This window comes from Pseudorca crassidens, chromosome 16 (genome assembly GCF_039906515.1).
Source record: "Pseudorca crassidens isolate mPseCra1 chromosome 16, mPseCra1.hap1, whole genome shotgun sequence".
NCBI classification, from domain to species: Eukaryota; Metazoa; Chordata; class Mammalia; order Artiodactyla; family Delphinidae; genus Pseudorca; species Pseudorca crassidens.
This window is the reverse complement of record NC_090311.1, coordinates 41308312-41326884: the sequence shown is the minus strand read 5'-3', so window position 1 is coordinate 41326884 and position 18573 is coordinate 41308312. Positions and strand designations below refer to the sequence as shown.

Below are 18573 nucleotides of genomic sequence, written 5' to 3'. Positions count from 1 at the left end.
AAGGACTTTAAGAAAAAATCTTTATACCCCATAAATTTAACCAATCAGGGGAATTCCCTGGTAGTCCAGGGGTTAAGACTCTGTGCTCTCACTGCCCAGAGCCCGGGATCAATCCCTGGTCAGGGAACTAAGATCCCACAAGCTGTGCATTGAGGCCAAAAATAAATAAATAAATAATAAAGTAAAATAGAATAGAATAGAATAGAATAAAATAAAATAAAGTTTAACCAATCATAATTATCAGTGTAATCTTGATCATGTTTATTCCCTTCTTGAGAAGGAAAAATGTTTTTCTCCGCCTTCTTAGATTTACTAATTGGCGACTTTCAAATTAAACTGAACAAAAAGCAAAACAAAATAAAAACCCCAAAAACAGTTTTTAACAGTAGAAAGAATAAAATATTTCATTAAGTATTTTAGAAAGAATAAAGTATATGCGTATGAGCGCTAACAAAAGAAGTTGCTCCCTGAGCAGCTAGAGATGAGGTTTTATGTACCTCACTTCATGCGTGAGGAGGGAGAAAATACTTCTTTGGGAACAAGGAGCAGGTCTCTAGGGAGGGTAAACAGGAGACAAAGAAAGTTTGTGGTAATGTCTGTTTATGTAGATGTTAGTGTTTTTCTTCTTCTTTTTTTTTTTTTTTTCTCCTTTTCTCATGGCTATAAAACTCTCCCAAGGAAGAGATTCATGGCAGCTTCTGCTTTTAATAAGATAAGGAAAACTCTGAAAAGGCTTCTTTTTGTGTATGTTCAATCTCTAATGTCTTTAATTTAAAATAATTTGTATATGAACTCTGAGGGTCTAGTGAATCCCCACACTTGGGAAATTTAAACTTTTTTCCCATGTTTTGACCACAGTCTGTCTTATAATGGATCTAAACGTCAAAGAATACTAGAGTTGTTCCCAAACTCAGGTTCTGCTGCTTGCCACTTGAAAGCTAATACTCAAGAGACAGTTGTTGGTTGAAAAGGAAAGGTTGCTTTATTCAGGAGGCTGGCAACCTGGAGAAGGTGGACTCGGGTCCAAGAACCAAATCTAAAGGTTCTGCTTGACCATGAAAGTCTTTAAAGGGGGAAAGGGGAAGTTAATCACATTAATCGTTTGGGGAGGGGGGAGTCAGAGTCTTTGTTATCTTCCACTGTGTTCAGACTTCCTTCTGATTGGTTGGTGGTGAGGTAACAGGGCAGTGTTTCAGGAATCTTATACTCACCCTGAAGTTACCATTCTCCACCTGGGTGGGGGCCTTAGTTCCTGCAGAAGAGCTCAAATATATGGTTACATATATTCCTTGAGCAGGAACCAGGGTCCTGCTTTATCACTGCAGGATTGTTTCTTTTTTCCTATATTTTTATTTATTCATCAAGCCAATTTTTACTGACTTTTTTTTCTTTTTTTAATTTTTGAATTTTATTTATTTTTTTATACAGGAGGTTCTTATTAGTCATCAATTTTATACACATCAGTGTATACATGTTAATCCCAATTGCCCAATTCATCACAACACCATCCCCACCCCCCCATAGCTTTCCCCCTTTGGTGTCCATACGTTTGTTCTCTACATCTGTGTCTCAACTTCTGCCCTGCAAACCAGTTCATCTGTACCATTTTTCTAGGTTCCACATACATGCGTTAATACACGATATTTGTTTTTCTCCTTCTGACTTACTTCACTCTGTATGACAGTCTCTAGATCTATCCACGTCTCAACAAATGACCCAATTTTGTTCCTTTTTATGGCTGAGTAACACTCCATTGTATGTATGTACCACATCTTCTTTATCCATTTGTCAGTAGATGGGCATTTAGGTTGCTTCCATGACCTGGCTATTGCAAATAGTGCTGCAATAAACATTGGGGTGCGTGTGTCTTTTTGAATTGTGGTTTTCTTTGGGTATACGCCCAGTAGTGGGATTGCTGGATCATATGGTAATTCTCTTTTTAGTTTTTTAAGGAACCTCCATATTGTTCTCCATAGCGGCTGTATCAATTTACATTCCCACCAACAACGCAAGAGGGTTCCCTTTTCTCCACACCCTCACCAGCATTTGTTGTTTGTAGATTTTCTGATGAATCCCATTCTAACTGGTGTGAGGTGATACCTCATTGTAGTTTTGATTTGCATTTCTCTAATAATTAGTGATGTTGAGCAGCTTTTCACGTGATTCTTGGCCACCTGTATGTCTTCTTTGGAGAAATGTCTATTTAGGTCTTCTGTCCATTTTTGGATTGTGTTGTTTATTTTCTTCTTATTGAGCTGCATGAGCTGTTTATATATTTTGGAGATTAATCCTTTGTCCCTTGATTCGTTTGCAAATATTTTCTCCCATTCTGAGGATTGTCTTTTCGTCTTGCTTATGGTTTCCTTTGCTGTGGAAAAGCTTTTAATTTTCAGTGGGTTCCATTTATTTTTGTTTTTATTTCCATTACTCTAAGAGGTGAATCAAAAAAGATCTTGCTGTGATTTATGTCAAAGAGTGTTCTTCCTGTTTTCCTCTAAGAGTTTTATAGTGTCTGGCCTTACATTTAAGTCTTGAATCCATTTTGAGTTTATTTTTGTGTATGGTGTTAAGGAGTGTTCTAATTTCATTCTTTCACATGTAGATGTCCAGTTTTCCCAGCACCACTAATTGAAGACACTCTCTATTCTCCATTATATATCCTTGCATCCTTTGTCATAGATTAGTTGACCGTAAGTGCGTGGGTTTACCTATGGGCTTTCTTTCTTGTCCCATTGATCTATGTTTCTGTTTTTGTGCCAGTACCATATTGTCTTGATTACTGTAGCTTTGTAGTATAGTCTGTAGTCAGGGAGTCTGATTCCTCCAGCTCCGTTTTTTTCCCTCAAGACTGCTTTGGCTATTCGGGGTTTTTTGTGTCTCCATACAAAAGTTTAAGATTTTTTTCTTCTAGTTACGTAAAAAATGCCATTGGTAATTTGATAGGGATTGCATTGAATCTGTAGATTGCTTTGGGTAGTTTAGTCATTTTCACAATATTGATTCTTCCAATCCAAGAACGTGGTATATTTCTCTACATCTGTTGGTATCATCTTTAATTTCTTTCATCAGTATCATATAGTTTTCTGCATACAGGTCTTTTTGTCTCCCTAGGTAGGTTTATTCCTAGGTATTTTATTCTTTTTCTTGCAATGGTAAATGGGAGTGTTTCTTAAATTTCTCTTTCAGATTTTTCATCATAAGTGTATAGGAATGCAAGAGATTTCTGTGCATCAATTTTGTATCTTGCAACTTTACCAAATTCATTGATTATCTCTACTAGTTTTCTGGTGGCATCTTTAGGATTTTCTATGGATAGTACCATGTCATCAGCAAACAGTGACAGTTTTACTTCTTCTTTTCCAATTTGTATTCCTTTTATTTCTTTTTCTTCTCTGATTGCCGAGGCTAGGGCTTCCAAATCTATGTTGAATAATAGTGGTGAGAGTGAACATTGTTGTCTTGTTCCTGATCTTAGAGGAAATGGTTTCAGTTTTTCACCATTGAGAATGATGTTTGCTGTTGGTTTGTCATATATGTCCTTTATTATGTTGAGGTAGGTTCCCTCTATGCCCACTTTCTGGAGATTTTTTATCATAAATGGGTGTTGAATTTTGGCAAAAGCTTTTTCTGCATCTATTGAGATGATTGTATGGTTTTTCTTCTTCAGTTTGTTAATATGGTGTATCACATTGATTTGTGTATATTGAAGAATCCTCGCATCCCTGGGATAAATCCCACTTGATCATGGTGTATGATCCTTTTAATATGTGGCTGGATTCTGTTTGCTAGTATTTTGTTGAGGATTTTTGCATCTATATTCATCAGTGATATTGGTCTGTAATTTTCTGTTTTTGTAGTATCTTTGTCTGGGTTTGGTATCAGGGTGATGGTAGCCTCATAGAATGAGTTTGGGAGTGTTCCTTCCTCTGCAGTTTTTTGGAAGAGTTTGAGAAGGATGGGTGTTAGCTTTTCTCTAAGTGTTTGATAGAATTCACCTGTGAAGCCATCTGGTCCTGGGCTTTGGTTTGTTGGAAGATTTTTAATCACAGTTTCAATTTCAGTGCTTGTGATTGGTCTGTTCATATTTTCTATTTCTTCCTGGTTCAGTCTTGGAAGGTTATCCCTTTCTCAGAATTTGTCCATTTCTTCCAGGTTGCCCATTTTATTGGCATAGAGTTACTTGTAGTAGTCTCTTAGCATGCTTTGTATTTCTGCAGTGTCTGTTGTAACTTCTCCTTTTTCATTTCTAATTTTATTGATTTGAGTCCCCTCCCTCTTTTTCTTGATGAGTCTGGCTAATGGTTTATCAGTTTTGTTTATCTTCTCAAAGAACCAGCTTTTAGTTTTATTGATCTTTGCTATTGGTTTCTTTGTTTCTATTTCATATATTTCTGCTCTGATCTTTATGATTTCTTTCCTTCTGCTAACTTTGGGTTTTGTTTGTTCTTCTTTCTCTAGTTCCTTTAGGTGTAAGGTTAGATTGATTTTTTGAGATTTTTCTTGTTTCTTGAGATAGACTTGTATAGCTATAAACTTCCTTCTTAGAACTGCTTTTGCTGCATCCAATAGGCTTTGGATCATCATGTTTTCATTGTCATTTGTCTCTAGGTATTTTTTGATTTCCTCTTTGATTTCTTCAGTGATCTCTTGGTTATTTAGTAACGTATTGTTTAGCCTCCATGTGTTTGCGTTTTTTATGTTTTTTTCCCTGTAATTCATTTCTAATCTCATAGTGTCGGGGTCAGAAAAGATGCTTGATATGCATTTATTTATGATATGAATTTATTTTCTTAAACTTACTGAGGCTTGATTTGTGACCCAAGATGTGATCTATCCTGGAGAATGTTCTGTGTGCACTTGAGAAGAAAGTGTAATCTGCTGTTTTTGGATGGAATGTCCTATAAATATCAATTAAATCTATCTGGTCTATTTTGTCAATTAAAGCTTCTGTTTCCTTATTTATTTTCATTTGGATGATCTGTCCATTGTTATAAGTGAGGTGTTAAAGTCCCCCACTATTATTGTGTTACTGTCGATTTCCTCTTTTACAGCTGTTAGCAGTTGCCTTATGTATTGAGGTGCTCCTTTGTTGGGTGCATATATATTTATAGTTGTAATCTTCTTCTTGGATTGATCCCTTGATCATTACCTAGTGTCCTTCCTTGTCTCTTGTAACATTCTTTATTTTAAAATCTATTTTATCTGATATGAGTATTGCTACTCCAGCTTTCATTTGATTTCCATTTGCATGGAATATCTTTTTCCATCCCCTCACTTTCAGTCTGTATGGTCTCTTGTAGACAGCATATATATGGGTCTTGTTTTTGTCTCCATTCAGCAAGCCTGTGTCTTTCGGTTGGAGCATTTAACCCATCACGTTTAAGGTAATTATCGATATGTATGTTCCTATGACCATTTTCTGAATTGTTTTGGGTTTGTTTTTGTAGGTCCTTTTCTTCTCTTGTGTTTTCCACTTAGAGAAGTTCCTTTAGCATTTTCTGTAGAGCTGGTTTGGTGGTGCTGAATTCTCTTAGCTTTTGCCTGTCTGTAAAGCTTTTGATTTCTCCATCGAATCTGAATGAGATCCTTGCTGGGTAGAGTAATCTTCGTTGTAGGTTCTTCCCTTTCATCACTTGAAGTATATCATGCCACTCCCTACTGGCTTGTAGAGTTTCTGCTGAGAAATCAGCTGTTAATCTTATGGGAGTTCCCTTGTATATTATTTGTCGTTTTTCTTTGTATTGCTGCTTTCAATAATTTTTCTTTGTCTTTAATTTTTGCCAATTTGATTATTACGTGTCTTGGCATGTTTCTCCTTGGGTTTATCCTGAATGGGACTCACTGTGCTTCCTCGACTTGGGTGGCTGTTTCCTTTCCCATGTTAGGGAACTTTTCGACTATAACCTCTTCCAATATATTCTCAGGTCCTTTCTCTCTCTCTTCTCCTTCTGGGACCCCTATAATGCGAATGTTGTTGCATTTAATGTTGTTCCAGAGGTTTCTTAGGCTGTCTTCATTTCTTTTCATTCTTTTTCTTTATTCTGTTCCACAGCAGTGAATTCCACCGTTCTGTCTTCCAGATCAGTTATCTGTTCTTCTGCCTCAGTTATTGTGCTCTTGATTTCTTCTAGTGTATTTTTCATTTCAGTTATTGTGTTGTTCATCTCAGTTTGTCCTTTAATTGTTCTAGACCTTTGTTAAACATTTCTTGCATCTTCTCGATCTCTGCCTCCATTGTTTTTCCAAGGTCCTTGATCATCTTCACTATCATTATTCTGAATTCTCTTTCTGGGAGGTTGCCTATCTCCACTTCATTTAGTTGTTTTTCTGGGTTTTATCTTGTTCCTTCATCTGGTACATAGCCCTCTGCCTTTTCATCTTGTCTATCTTTCTGTGAATGTGGTTAGTTTTCCACAGGCTGCAGGATTGTAGTTCTTGCTTCTGCTCACAGGATTGTGTCTTGATTGCTCCTCCTTTGTTTCTGCATTCCCTCACTTTCCTGGTTAGCAACTGTTTAAATCTTCCCTTTGGAACTAAGTGAAGGTCAAGGACACTGGATGAAACCTACAAACAAGAAATGTGGAACACGGAAAGGATTTGTACCTAGGAGGGCCCTATAGGGTCCTGCTTGGTTTCAAAGTCACATAGTTATTGCATTACAGGAAGGTTGCACTTGCAAAATTCCATCAGTAGAGATTTTTGGTTTCTGAGATCTTGCCTTAGAACACTTCTTTACAACCAGTAAAAATAGAAAAAGAAAACAAAACAAAAAAGCAGGAAAAAATAAAAAGCTGTTCTCTGTTGGCAATATTGTGGCTAGTGGATAAGAGAAAAAGTGGGAACATAATTCCCTTTACTGTTACAAGGACACTCCTCTCAGAAATTGTAGCTTTTTAGAGTCCCAAAGTATGAAGAAATAAAACAATTCTCATTTAAAAACTTGGAGACAAGTTATTTTAGTGATGCCAGCAGGCTACATGGAGACAAGGAAGGCTCTCAAAATACTTCATCATAGGCAATCTTATGTGAGACAAACAAAAGCATTTCTCCAGTAAGAATATAGCAGATCTGGTGGGTTTTCTTTCTTTTATTTACCCCCTTCATTTTTTTTTCTTTCTTTTTTTTTTTTCCAAATAACCAATATTTATCTCATAGACTTAAATTTCTTGAAGCATTATCAAAAAAAAAAAAATGCTGGGGTAGGGGAAGGAGTGAAGGAATCAAGAGTCATCTTTGTTTGTTAACTGGCCTTCTCAAAGAAAAGTAAACATTCCTGTATCCTCATGATGGGAGATAGTTTCACAACTTGGAGAAAGCCTTCAATGGAAGTTAGGCTACTACCCTCCCACAGGCACTGGGAGATAGAAGCTCTATCTTCCTTTATTAATTATTACATTTCAATAGGATGATTCCTAGGTCCTGGAGAAAGAGTCGTGGGTTATAAAACTGGCAAAAGTTTGAGCTGGTAGAAGGTTGACATCTCAGAGCTGTGGAGAAAGTATTTACAATTGGAAATTTTCTAAAGTAAATGCTCTGAGAAAAGTGAGGTCAGATGCCTACACTCTGGACGAAACCTGTCTACAGTTTAGCCAAGCTAGAGGGACCATTGCATCCATCTTGTGTTCTTTTCCTTTTTTCCTCTCTCACAGGACCGTGCACAAAACCTGAATGAACGACGAACCACTACCACCACCCTCACAGTGGATGTTCTAGATGGAGATGACCTGGGTCCAATGTTTCTTCCTTGTGTCCTTGTGCCAAACACTCGTGATTGTCGCCCACTCACCTATCAAGCTGCCATACCTGAGTTGATGACTCCGGTAAGCATACTCCCATCTTTTCTTCTTCACTTCCACCTCTGTAACCCCAGTGTGATCCTGTTCAAGTATTTTGAACACATATTCAGTGAAAATAGGAAACTTCACTAGATTGGTATTGAAAAATATTTATGTTCAAAACCATTTTGAGACAGTATGGGTAAACTTTTGGTCATAATGCATAATTACATCATTTACAAAGTAGAAAGTATGTCATGAAGCAACAGCCCATTTGACTCTGATTATTTTATTTTTTTTCTGTGTGTAAAGCATAACAAATTTCAGTTACCAACATATACTGGGAAACCCCAAGAAATGACTCCAGCATTTCCTTAAATTCACATGTAAACATGCAGCCCTAAGTCAGAGGACACACAAGTCAACAGGATACTCTCTTGTCTCTTAGAGCCCTGAAATATTATTGGAGATTATGCTTGGCTGTTTGAAGGTGGGAGCTAATGAATCCTGAATTCAAATATTCAATATTTATTAGTTAAAGATGTATTTTAAAGAAACAAAAAGTTAAAGCATGAGTACCTATTTTCTACACTCAATTCTGCATTTGTTTTTTATAATTCTAATAAATCTTAACTTGCTGTCAGCCTGGAATTCATACCTTAGACCTGCCTGGATGATAAATATACATACCTAAGAATAAAACTTATAAGGCTAACAGATATCCTGCTTAGGCTAAAATATCAATTTCTCCCTTAAAAGTAAAAAAAAAAAAAAGAAAAAAATGAATTCTCTTTTAGAGCAGTCAAATTCCTAGGAGTGAACTATTTGATTAACGTCTTTGCTGTTCCTCTGGAAAGCATTCAGCCTTCTGGGTTAGTAACATGGCTGATGCTGTCAAAATTTGTTGCAAGGTATTTGAATTTTTTTCTCAAACATTTGAGAACTGTGGTTTGGGGGTCCTCTATTTGAAATATTTAAAAGAATAGAACAGAAATCCCTTCTCCTAAGTGTAAATTACACTGCATTCCAGTCACTTCAAAGAATTCTTATACTATATTTTACCAATTACTTTATCCAGTATTTTACCTGCTAGCTTTACTAACATAACAGTAGCTCTTAAATGGTTGAAAATCACTTTTGTGTCTGTTGGCATAAATGATTACTGGTCTAATTGGCTTGCATGAAAAAAATAAGCCGGGAAAAAAAGAATAAATGTTATGATGTGCATTGAGTGAAGAAAATAATATAAATTTTCAGCTAAATGGAGTAATTTTGCAGACAAAAAAGCTAATGTAGAGATTGTCTAGACAAACATTCATAGGTTACCTAAAGTTATATGTCATGATATTATTTTTGTTGAATATGAGTGAGAAGCCTTAATGATATGAACATTGAACTTTTCTTTGAAAGGCTTAGTTGAAATCATGACAAAAAATATTTTTAGTATTAATTTATTTTTGAGTTAATTTATGTAGCTGGTGTACCAGAGAGATCCCAAGAGAAGGGGAATACTGATATAATAAGACTAAAATCAGTGAACCAGTATGATGAATGTTTAACAGTACTTAACGTACTGAGAGAAGTAAATAAAGACAGAGGTTACTGCTTGAGAAGCAAAGTGTATTGACTTTATAAAGGATCTTTGAGTATCCCTTCCTCTCTGCTCCAGATTACAGACTAAGCATCTCTCTCATTCCTATACAGTTTCATGCTAGAGACAAAGTCATGCTCCAGATTTGGGGTAAATGACAATAATGACTAATGGTTATATAGATTGTTCGGTTTGTCATGAACTGTGTTAAATTCTACAAAAATACTGACTTAAATCCTTGTGGATAATTACCACTATTATGGTTTTTTATAGATGAGATCTCTGGGGTACAGAGTTTAAGTAACTTAACCTTATAGCCAATAAGTAAAAAGAGTTTTCTTTTAAAATCATGTATCTTAAATTAAATGGTATGCTATAAATTCCAGAATGATCAAACTGGAATGCTTCGTCATCATTTTTAAACATATCAACCCATTCTTTAACATTCTGTGAAACAAAAAGAATTTTAGTTTTACAGATTTAAATACTTATGGCAAGTATTTATTTGTTAAGCATTATATTTTTATTGCCATGTAGAAAAAAATTAAATATGTTTACTTACAAAATTAGGCAATTGTTCTGATTATCAATCACTGCATAACACACCACCAAAACTTAGTGGCTTCAAATTACAATCTTTAAATTTGTTCATAAAACTGCACTTTTGGCAGACTTGAGGGAACACCTCATCCCTACTCTACACAGCATCTGCTAGGGCACGTTGACTAAGGGCTGGGGGGCACTTTGACTAAGGGCTGGGTACCACTTTCCGAATGGTAAACTTAGCAAGTTGATTCCGGCTGTTGGTTCCAGCTTAGTGAGGGCTGTGAGCTGGAGGCTTCATTTCTACTCCATGTAGGTCTTTCCTGGGCTATTTGAGCTTCCTCACATCAAAGCATTGGGTTCTAAAAGCAAGCTTTCCCAAAGAATTGGACAGAACTTTTATGAACTAGCCTTGTAATTTTCAGTGTCACTTCAGTGTCACTATAGTCATACCTCTGCCAGATTCAAGGAGTAGAAGTATATACCATCTCCTGAAGGGAGGAGTGTAGGAGCCACATTGTATGAAGAACATAAGGGGAAGGAAGTTTTATTGTGGCCATCATAGGAAAACGAAATCAGCTGTAGTAATGGCATCAGGTTTCCATGTGCTCTTTTACATGCCATTTCAGATCCCCTCTGGATCACTAGGGTTAAGAAGTGTAGCTAGTTTTTAAGTTTCACATTCAAATTGCTGTGTTTATGTCTGTCTTTTTTTAAATTTTCTTTTTTTTTCTATTTTCCTTTGCTATTTCCATACTTTGCTAAAATTTCTGGAAATTTCAATAAATAAGATCTTGTATTCAGAGCAAGAGAGCTAACCATTTATGTCAGCTAAACAGGATATGGTGACTCTAATTACATACTTGCTGATCCTTTCCTGACTAATTCTTCAAAATTTTGAGAGCTTTGACACCTGCTCACCTTCTGGGTTGATGTGAAATTTTCTACCAATTACCTCAGTGATATTCTTGACTTGAGGTACCATCCTTAGTTCTACCACAATGCGTGCAGAATTTATCAGCTCAGAAAATCTTTAAAAGGTAGCCTAGTACAGTGTTTAACCCATGAACCAAGATATAATAAAAATAATATAATATAAATCTGATATAAATCTGGTGTCTCAGGGGCACTAAAGTAAATTGTAGCCCTGTGTTAATTATTGTGTATTTATTAATTTGGTAAATAGCCACTGGACCCTAGTATATGTTGAACTCTATGTTAATAGAGGAGACTTGTCAACCTGGATAAGATAAAATTCTTCTGATATATTGTGTAAATTTATTCTCACTTTCTGACTCTCTTAAAGTTGTTATGCCTATCTAGTTGAAGATTTCTAGTATTATAGAAAACTTCTGTAGAATTTGGAGAGTATAGGGTCCATGGTTCTATTTTCTTGATTTCCTATTAAAGGCAAAGACAGTAAATACTTATGTATTTTTTTCAGTGTTGAACAGTTGCATACTGTTTGGCTAGTTGGATTTACTGCTGAGTAAATTGTCCCTGGTTAGAAACACCATAGTATTAATATGATAATATTTACATATTAGCTATGCGTTTACTATATATACATTTTCCTATATTTATTGTGCCGTGCAGTTTTCAGTATTTTGGCATTAGTTGCTTACCAGACATGGCCATCTAGTAGCTAGAATCCATGCTCTAATGAATTCTTCCCCAACCCTGTTTAAAGCCTTGGGTTAGTTCCCAAGACTATCTTGCCACAAATGCCTCCACTATAATCTTTGTCATAAAGAGCTCTAGTTTTCAGGTAGCTATCAAAGAGAGTTCTTCTGCTTTATTTATGCTGCTCTCTCCTTCCAGGGAAACTTTCTCAATTATTACAAGAGTGGTGATGATTTCCAGTGATGTATGACATTTATAATTTCCTCTTGGCTCATACTCATTAAATGTGTTACAATCTGGGAACTCTCTCCTCTCTTGTCTTTTATGAAACTACTGGTTCTTTTCCTCCCCTTGATGGCCCTGTGTTTCTCCTCTTAAATCTTTGATGGCCTTTTATTATTTCTTTTTTTTTTTTGGTAAAGGGTATCTCCGTTCTTGGATTGATTGATTGATTGATTCTTATTCTTAAATCTTAGGGATTTTCCAGACTTCTATCTTTTGAAGCTTTTTTTTTTCCTTTTCACTATATTTTTCACCAAGATTCATCAAACCTACATAATGTGTTCCTTTTTCACCAAATAAGGATGATCTGTGTGTTGTCGAAGTATTTTCTTACCTGAAATCTCTCCTGACTTCCAAGCTTACAATTCTCAATTTCTCTAGGTAGTTTTCTTATACTCCCCACAGACACCTCATTATCCTTTCTAATATATTCTGATGCATCCATGTCCATTCTCATGTTACCTTTGTTACCTTTGGGGTCTTGGTTGATTTGGACCTAGATTTCAATGACCCCCCTCATCTCAAACTCAATCAATCTCCAAAGACATTCTCTGCATTATCTATGAAATGTTACTCAAATATGTTTGACGCCTATTTTCCTGCCCAAATACCTGCCTAGAGGCATACCCTCAACTCTGGACCCCTAGAATTGGAATACAATTCTGATCTGATCTTTCACTGTCTAATTAAAGTTCCAGTATTTCCCACCATATACCAGATAAGTTTCAAAACTTTGATCATATCATTTAGAGTGATTTTATATCTGACCATTTTTCAGTCTCATCTCTTTTAACTTGCATAAAGCAACTTCTCTAGCAACAGAGCTTTGCACAGGTACCTGGACTTCTCTGAGAATTACCCTCCCTTTTCTCCACTTTGTTTCATATATTAAGCTTATGGTTTTTATTCAAGCTTCATCTTGGTAATATGAAATGATAAGCCCTTAAAATTAAGTTTTTCTCTGTTATCTGCATGAATTTCTACTAAAAGCATTGAACTCCCTGTTGTATCGCAGTCATTTACCCATTTCTCTTTTGCTAGACTATTAGTTCTTTAATTTCCTACTTGTCATTATGTCTTCATGTATAACCCATTTGCTTCATGTAGTAAATGTCCAGAAACTATTGAATTGAATTAAATTGAATTGAATTAAAATTTCAAGAAATACATACTGTACACTGAGATACTACATATAAATATGATTAAGCATGGCTCATGCCTTCTCACAATGAGAGTTTATTTATCATAAACATGCATATGTAAAGAATATTATATATAATTATTTATTATAAGTATTATCCAAATATGAGCCATGATATATATATATATATATGCATATGTATATGTGTATACATATATATAAAACATTGTAACACACTTTTAGTGTTTTCCAGTTAGATTTGCAAGGACTACCATACTTGGCATCTAGTCAAGAATAACCTTCAAATAGGAGTCTAATAGGTAGTCTGGATAAAGAAAGCATATTTCCCAATTACCATAGAGAGTCCCAGTTTATAATTGTTGTCCCAGCACATTGTTTGCAATGCCTCCTTCTCCTTTCAGTAATGTTTCAAACATTAAATTATATCCTTCTTTAGTTGTTAGGCCAATTATTTTCAAAATGTGTCCTGCGGCGCTCTTTTTGGGCCAGCAAAGTGATAAATAAAGAAGGAAACAACTGGTAACTCTCAAACTGCCTATAACCTTTTAGTGAGAAGACTGTCAAAGTAGGTTGAAAGGAAAAATGATAAATAATATATCTAGAGTCAATATATTACATTTTATACCAATTTTTTTCCTGCCACAAACAGTCACACCTACAGGCGACCAGCAGCAAATGATCACAGAAACTTCAGAATTAAGTTGGGGAAACAAAAGCTAAACACCAAACAAATAAACAAAAACTGGAATTCAGCACATATTACCTACAATGTGAAATTGTATTACAGTAATTCTGAAATGGGTATGTGAAATTATCAGAGAAAAGGAATCATTCATTTTTTTTCTCCTTGGTCAAACTTTATGTCGAATAGACTCAACTATATTATATCTCCATTCATAGACAATGTGAAAATAATTTTAATTGTGGAACAATTGAACGATAAGAAATAATCGGAGGAATTGAGTTTATTAACATTAAAGGGACAAAGTCACAATTCTTCTCAGTAATAAGACAGAAGTCTAACTTTTCTTGTTGAAGAGTTTGTTTAAAATATTCTTTTAAATTAGCATTGGAGGTATGTTTTCCTATGAAACACAGATAAAGAGAAAAGACACAAGGTCATTTGGCTTGGACTCGATGTTGATAACTTCATAAACATTTATTCTTGAACTCTCTGATGGCTTACTAAATTATGTAGGAACATTTTGCAAAGGTGTTTCTTATCACAATATAAGGGAGTTTATAAGAACTCAGAGTCCAGGCTGAAACCTGTGTGATGTTGGGAATGTTGCTTAATGTCTCTAAACCTCAGTTTAGGTTTGTCATCTGTGAAATGGGGATAATGCAATCTAATATATGGGAATTTTGTGAGTACTACAAAAGAAGATTCATGAAACATACTTAACTTGTTCCTAGCAAATACTAAGGATTTAACAATATTAGCTATTTCTATTATTATTATCATTTCCTGTGGAATTTCTTCATCTGGCTGGATATTTACTCAGAGACTCATGGGAGGAAGTAGCTAAGTCAAATTGGTTGTTAAATATCTAGCTATTTTTAATCAAAATTTCAGCTTTAAAAACTGAATTGTATATGTTGATAAGCCTAATTTATTCTGATTGTGCTATTCCTAATTCATTATGACTTTGTTTCTTTAAAAAAATGCAATACCTGGAATTCCCTGGAAGTCCAGTGGTTAGGACTCACTGCAAGAGGCACAGGTTCAATCCCTGGTCGGAAAACTAAGACCACAAGCCGTTTGGTGCGGCCAGGAAAACAAAAACAAAACAAAAAAACCCAAAAAAATCCAATACCTTTATTAAGAAGAACCGTAGGGTCATTTAAAAAAAAAAAAACAGATTTAGTATACTCACGGCTTGAACCGAATTAATTATGCAATATATTATTGCTTTGGGAAGAGGGAGCAGCTGATGCAAAATGTGAGCCAAAAATATATCAATGAATCAAATTTTAAACGTCCACTGGGGAAGTAAGTGTCCTGCGCCCTTTCTCTCTTTTTTTTTGTAAATACAAAAACAATGATTTCAATAAAGTTTTTCAAATTGTCCCACAAAACCTCCAGTTCTACAGAGGAACCTCTGGGGCTTCTACTGCAGTTAAACTTAGAACTTCTGCTTTGTATAATATTTAAAATTCTGCTTTTTTCCCACTTGCTAATTTAGAAAAATTTTTGTAATTTAATTAAAAAAATGATTAGCTTCTAATTATAAATTAAACAGAAAAAATTTTAATTATGCACATTAAAAATTGGAAGCCTTCAATCCTCAGAGCCCAATCTCCAGGAGAACCATCAGATCTTAATTTGATGTATATCTTTCCTAATATCTGGATCCTGGGGAGCCTGAACCAAGGTGGTGGAGTAGAAGGACGTGCTCTCACTACCTCTTGTGAGAACACCAGAATCACAACTAGCTGCTGGACAATCATCGACAGAGGACACTGGAACTCACCAAAAAAGATACCCCACATCCAAAGACAAAGAGAAGCCACAATGAGACGGTAGGAGGGGTGCAATCACAGCAAAATCAAATCCCGTAACTGCTGGGTGGGTGACTCACAGACTGGAGAACACTTATACCACAGAAGTCCGCCCACTGGAGTAAAGGTTCTGAGCCCCACGTCAGGCTTCCCAACCTGGGCGTCCGGCAACGGGAGGAGGAATTCCTAGAGAATCAGACTTTGAAGGCTATTGGGATTTGATTGCAGGATTTCGACAGGACTTGGGGAAACAGAGACTCCACTCTTGGAGGGCACACACAAAGTAGTGTGCGCATCGGGACCCAGGGGAAGGAGAAGTGAACCCAGGGGAGACTGAACCAGACCTACCTGCTAGTGTTGGAGGGTCTCCTGCAGAGGTGGGAGGTGGCTGTGGCTCACCGTGGGGACAAGGACACTGGAAGCAGAAGTTCTGGGAAGTACTCCTTGGCATGAGCCCTCCCAGAGTCCACCATTAACCCCACGAGAGAGCCCAGGTAGGCTCCAGTGTTGGGTTGCCTCAGGCCAAACAACCAACAGGGAGGGAACCCAGCCCCACCCATCAGTAGTCAAGCAGGTTAAAGTTTTACTGAGCTCTGCCCACCAGAGCAACACCCAGCTCTACCCACCACCAGTCCCTCCCATCAGGAAATCTGCACAAGCCTCTTAGATAGCCTCATCCACCAGAGGGCAGACAGCAGAGACAAGAAGAACTACAATCCTGCAGCCTGTGGAACAAAAACCGCATTCACGGAAAGATAGACAAGATGAAAAGGCAGAGGGCTATGTACCAGATGAAGCAACAAGATGAAACCCCAGAAAAACAACTAAATGAAGTGGAGATAGGCAACCTTCCAGAGAAAGAATTCAGAATAATGATAGTGAAGATGATCAAGGACCTTGGAAAAAGAATGGAGGCAGAGATCGAGAAGATGCAAGAAATGTTTAACAAAGACCTGGAAGAATTAAAGAACAAAGAAAACCCTATGGGATTTTGATTCATATGTCCAGGATGAGGCCTAATAATTTGTATTTTTTTCTTTAATACAGGAATTTTCAAAAATATACAAAAATAGTGAGAAGAGTGTCATGAACTCCCACAAACTCATTACTCAGTTATAAGTTCATGAGCATTCTCTTGGTTCAACTATATCTCCTCTCATCATTCTCTCCCACATTATTTGAAGCACATCTCAGATATCACATCATTTTATCTAAATATGTTAACAGGTATATCTTGAAATGATAGGTCATACCACAATACCATAAAAGAAATTAAAGTTAGGAATTTGTATTTTTTTATTTTTAATTTTTTTAATGCCATTTAAAGGTTTATTTTCCATTTACAGTTATTACAAAATATTGACTGTATTCCCCGTATTGTACAATACAACCTTAAGCCTATCTTGCACCCAGTAGGCCCACTCCTCTATCTTTGTATTGTCCCCCCAACCACTAGTTTGTTCTCTGTATCTGTGAGTCTGCTTCTTTCTTGTTCTATTCACTATTTTGTTGTATTTTTTTTTAGATTCCACGTATAAGTGATATCATACAATATTTGTCTTTTTCTGTCTGACTTATTTCACTTAGCATAATACCCTTAAGTCCACCCATACTGCTACAAATGGCAATATTCTGTTCTTTTTTGTGGCTGAGTAGTGTTCCATTGTATCCACATACACATCTTCTTTATCCATTCATCTGTTGATGGACACTTAAGTTGCTTCCATATCTTAGCATTGTAAATAATGCTACTATGAACATAGGGGTGCATTTATTTTTCAAATTAGTGTTTTTGGTTTTTTTCAGATATAAACCCAGGAGTGGAATTTCTGGGTTGTATGGTAGTTCTATTTTTAGTTTTATGAGAAACTTCCGTATTGTTAGTGGCTGCACCTATTTACATTCCCAACAACAGTGTATGAGGGTTCCCTTTTCTCCACATCCTTGCCAACATTTGTTATTTGTGTTCTTTTTTTTTTTTTTTTTGCGGTACACGGGCCTCTCACTGTTGCCTCTCCCGTTGTGGAGCACAGGCTCCAGACGCACAGGCTCAGCAGCCATGGCTCACGGGCCTAGCCACTACACAGCATGTGGGATCTTCCTGGACCGGGGCACGAACCCGTGTCCCCTGCATTAGCAGGTGGACTCTCAACCACTGTGCCACCAGGGAAGCCCTGTTTGTCTTCTTTTTGATGATAGCTGTTCTGACAGATGTGAGGTGATATCTCACTGTGGTTTTGATTTGCATTCCACTGATGATTAGCAAGCATCTTTTCATGTGCCTTTTGCCCATCTGCATTTCCTCTTTGGAAAAATGTCTATTCAGTTCTTCTGCCCATTTTTTGGCTTGTTTTTGTTTTTGATATTGAATTGTATGAGCTGTTTATATATGTTGGATATGAATTCCTTATCGGTCATATCATTTGCAAATATTCTTTCCCATTCTATAGGTTGTCTCTTTGTTTTGTCAATAGTTTCCTTCACAGTGCAAAACCTTTTAAGTTTAGTTAGGTACCATTTGTTTATTTTGCTTTAATATTCTTTACTTTAGGGGATGGATCCCAAAAAATATTGTTGTGATTTACATCAAAGAGTGTCCTGCCTATGTTTTCTTCTAGCAGTTTTAAAGTATCCAGTCTTACATTTAGGTCTTTAATCCATTTTGAGTTTATTTTTTTGTATATGGTGTTAGAGAATGTTCTAAATTCATACTTTTACATGTAACTGTCTACTTTTCCCAGCACCATTTATTGAAGAGACTGTCTTTTCCCATTGTAATTCATGCCTCCTTTGTCATAGATTAATTGACCATAAGTTTATTTATTTCTGATTTATTTAAGACTATGTGGTTTAACACCTTTGCAAAACTGAATTATACTCTATTTTGGCTGACATGGGAATATGTTATTGCTTTTATTACCTTGACAACAGAATATTTTTGATGAGTTACTAGATAATTTATTTTTTTAACACCTACAATATTACTTTAAATTAAGGGACTGATAGTTATCTGCAATTACATAATATTATGTTTTGGCATGGGCAAGAGTTACAGTTTAATTATAGAACACCATCTTTCCAGATTTATTAGTCTC

At 36.1% G+C, this 18573-nt stretch overlaps 1 protein-coding gene across 1 annotated transcript in view; it reads left to right on the top strand.

Annotated features, from left to right (window-relative positions):
* PCDH15 (protocadherin related 15) overlaps window positions 1-18573 on the top strand; it is a 1039293-nt gene that overhangs the window by 652510 nt on the left and 368210 nt on the right. The window contains exon 10 of the mRNA XM_067710150.1: window positions 7650-7820. Coding sequence (XP_067566251.1) covers window positions 7650-7820 — 171 coding nt within the window. The remainder of the gene's footprint in view (window positions 1-7649; window positions 7821-18573) is intronic.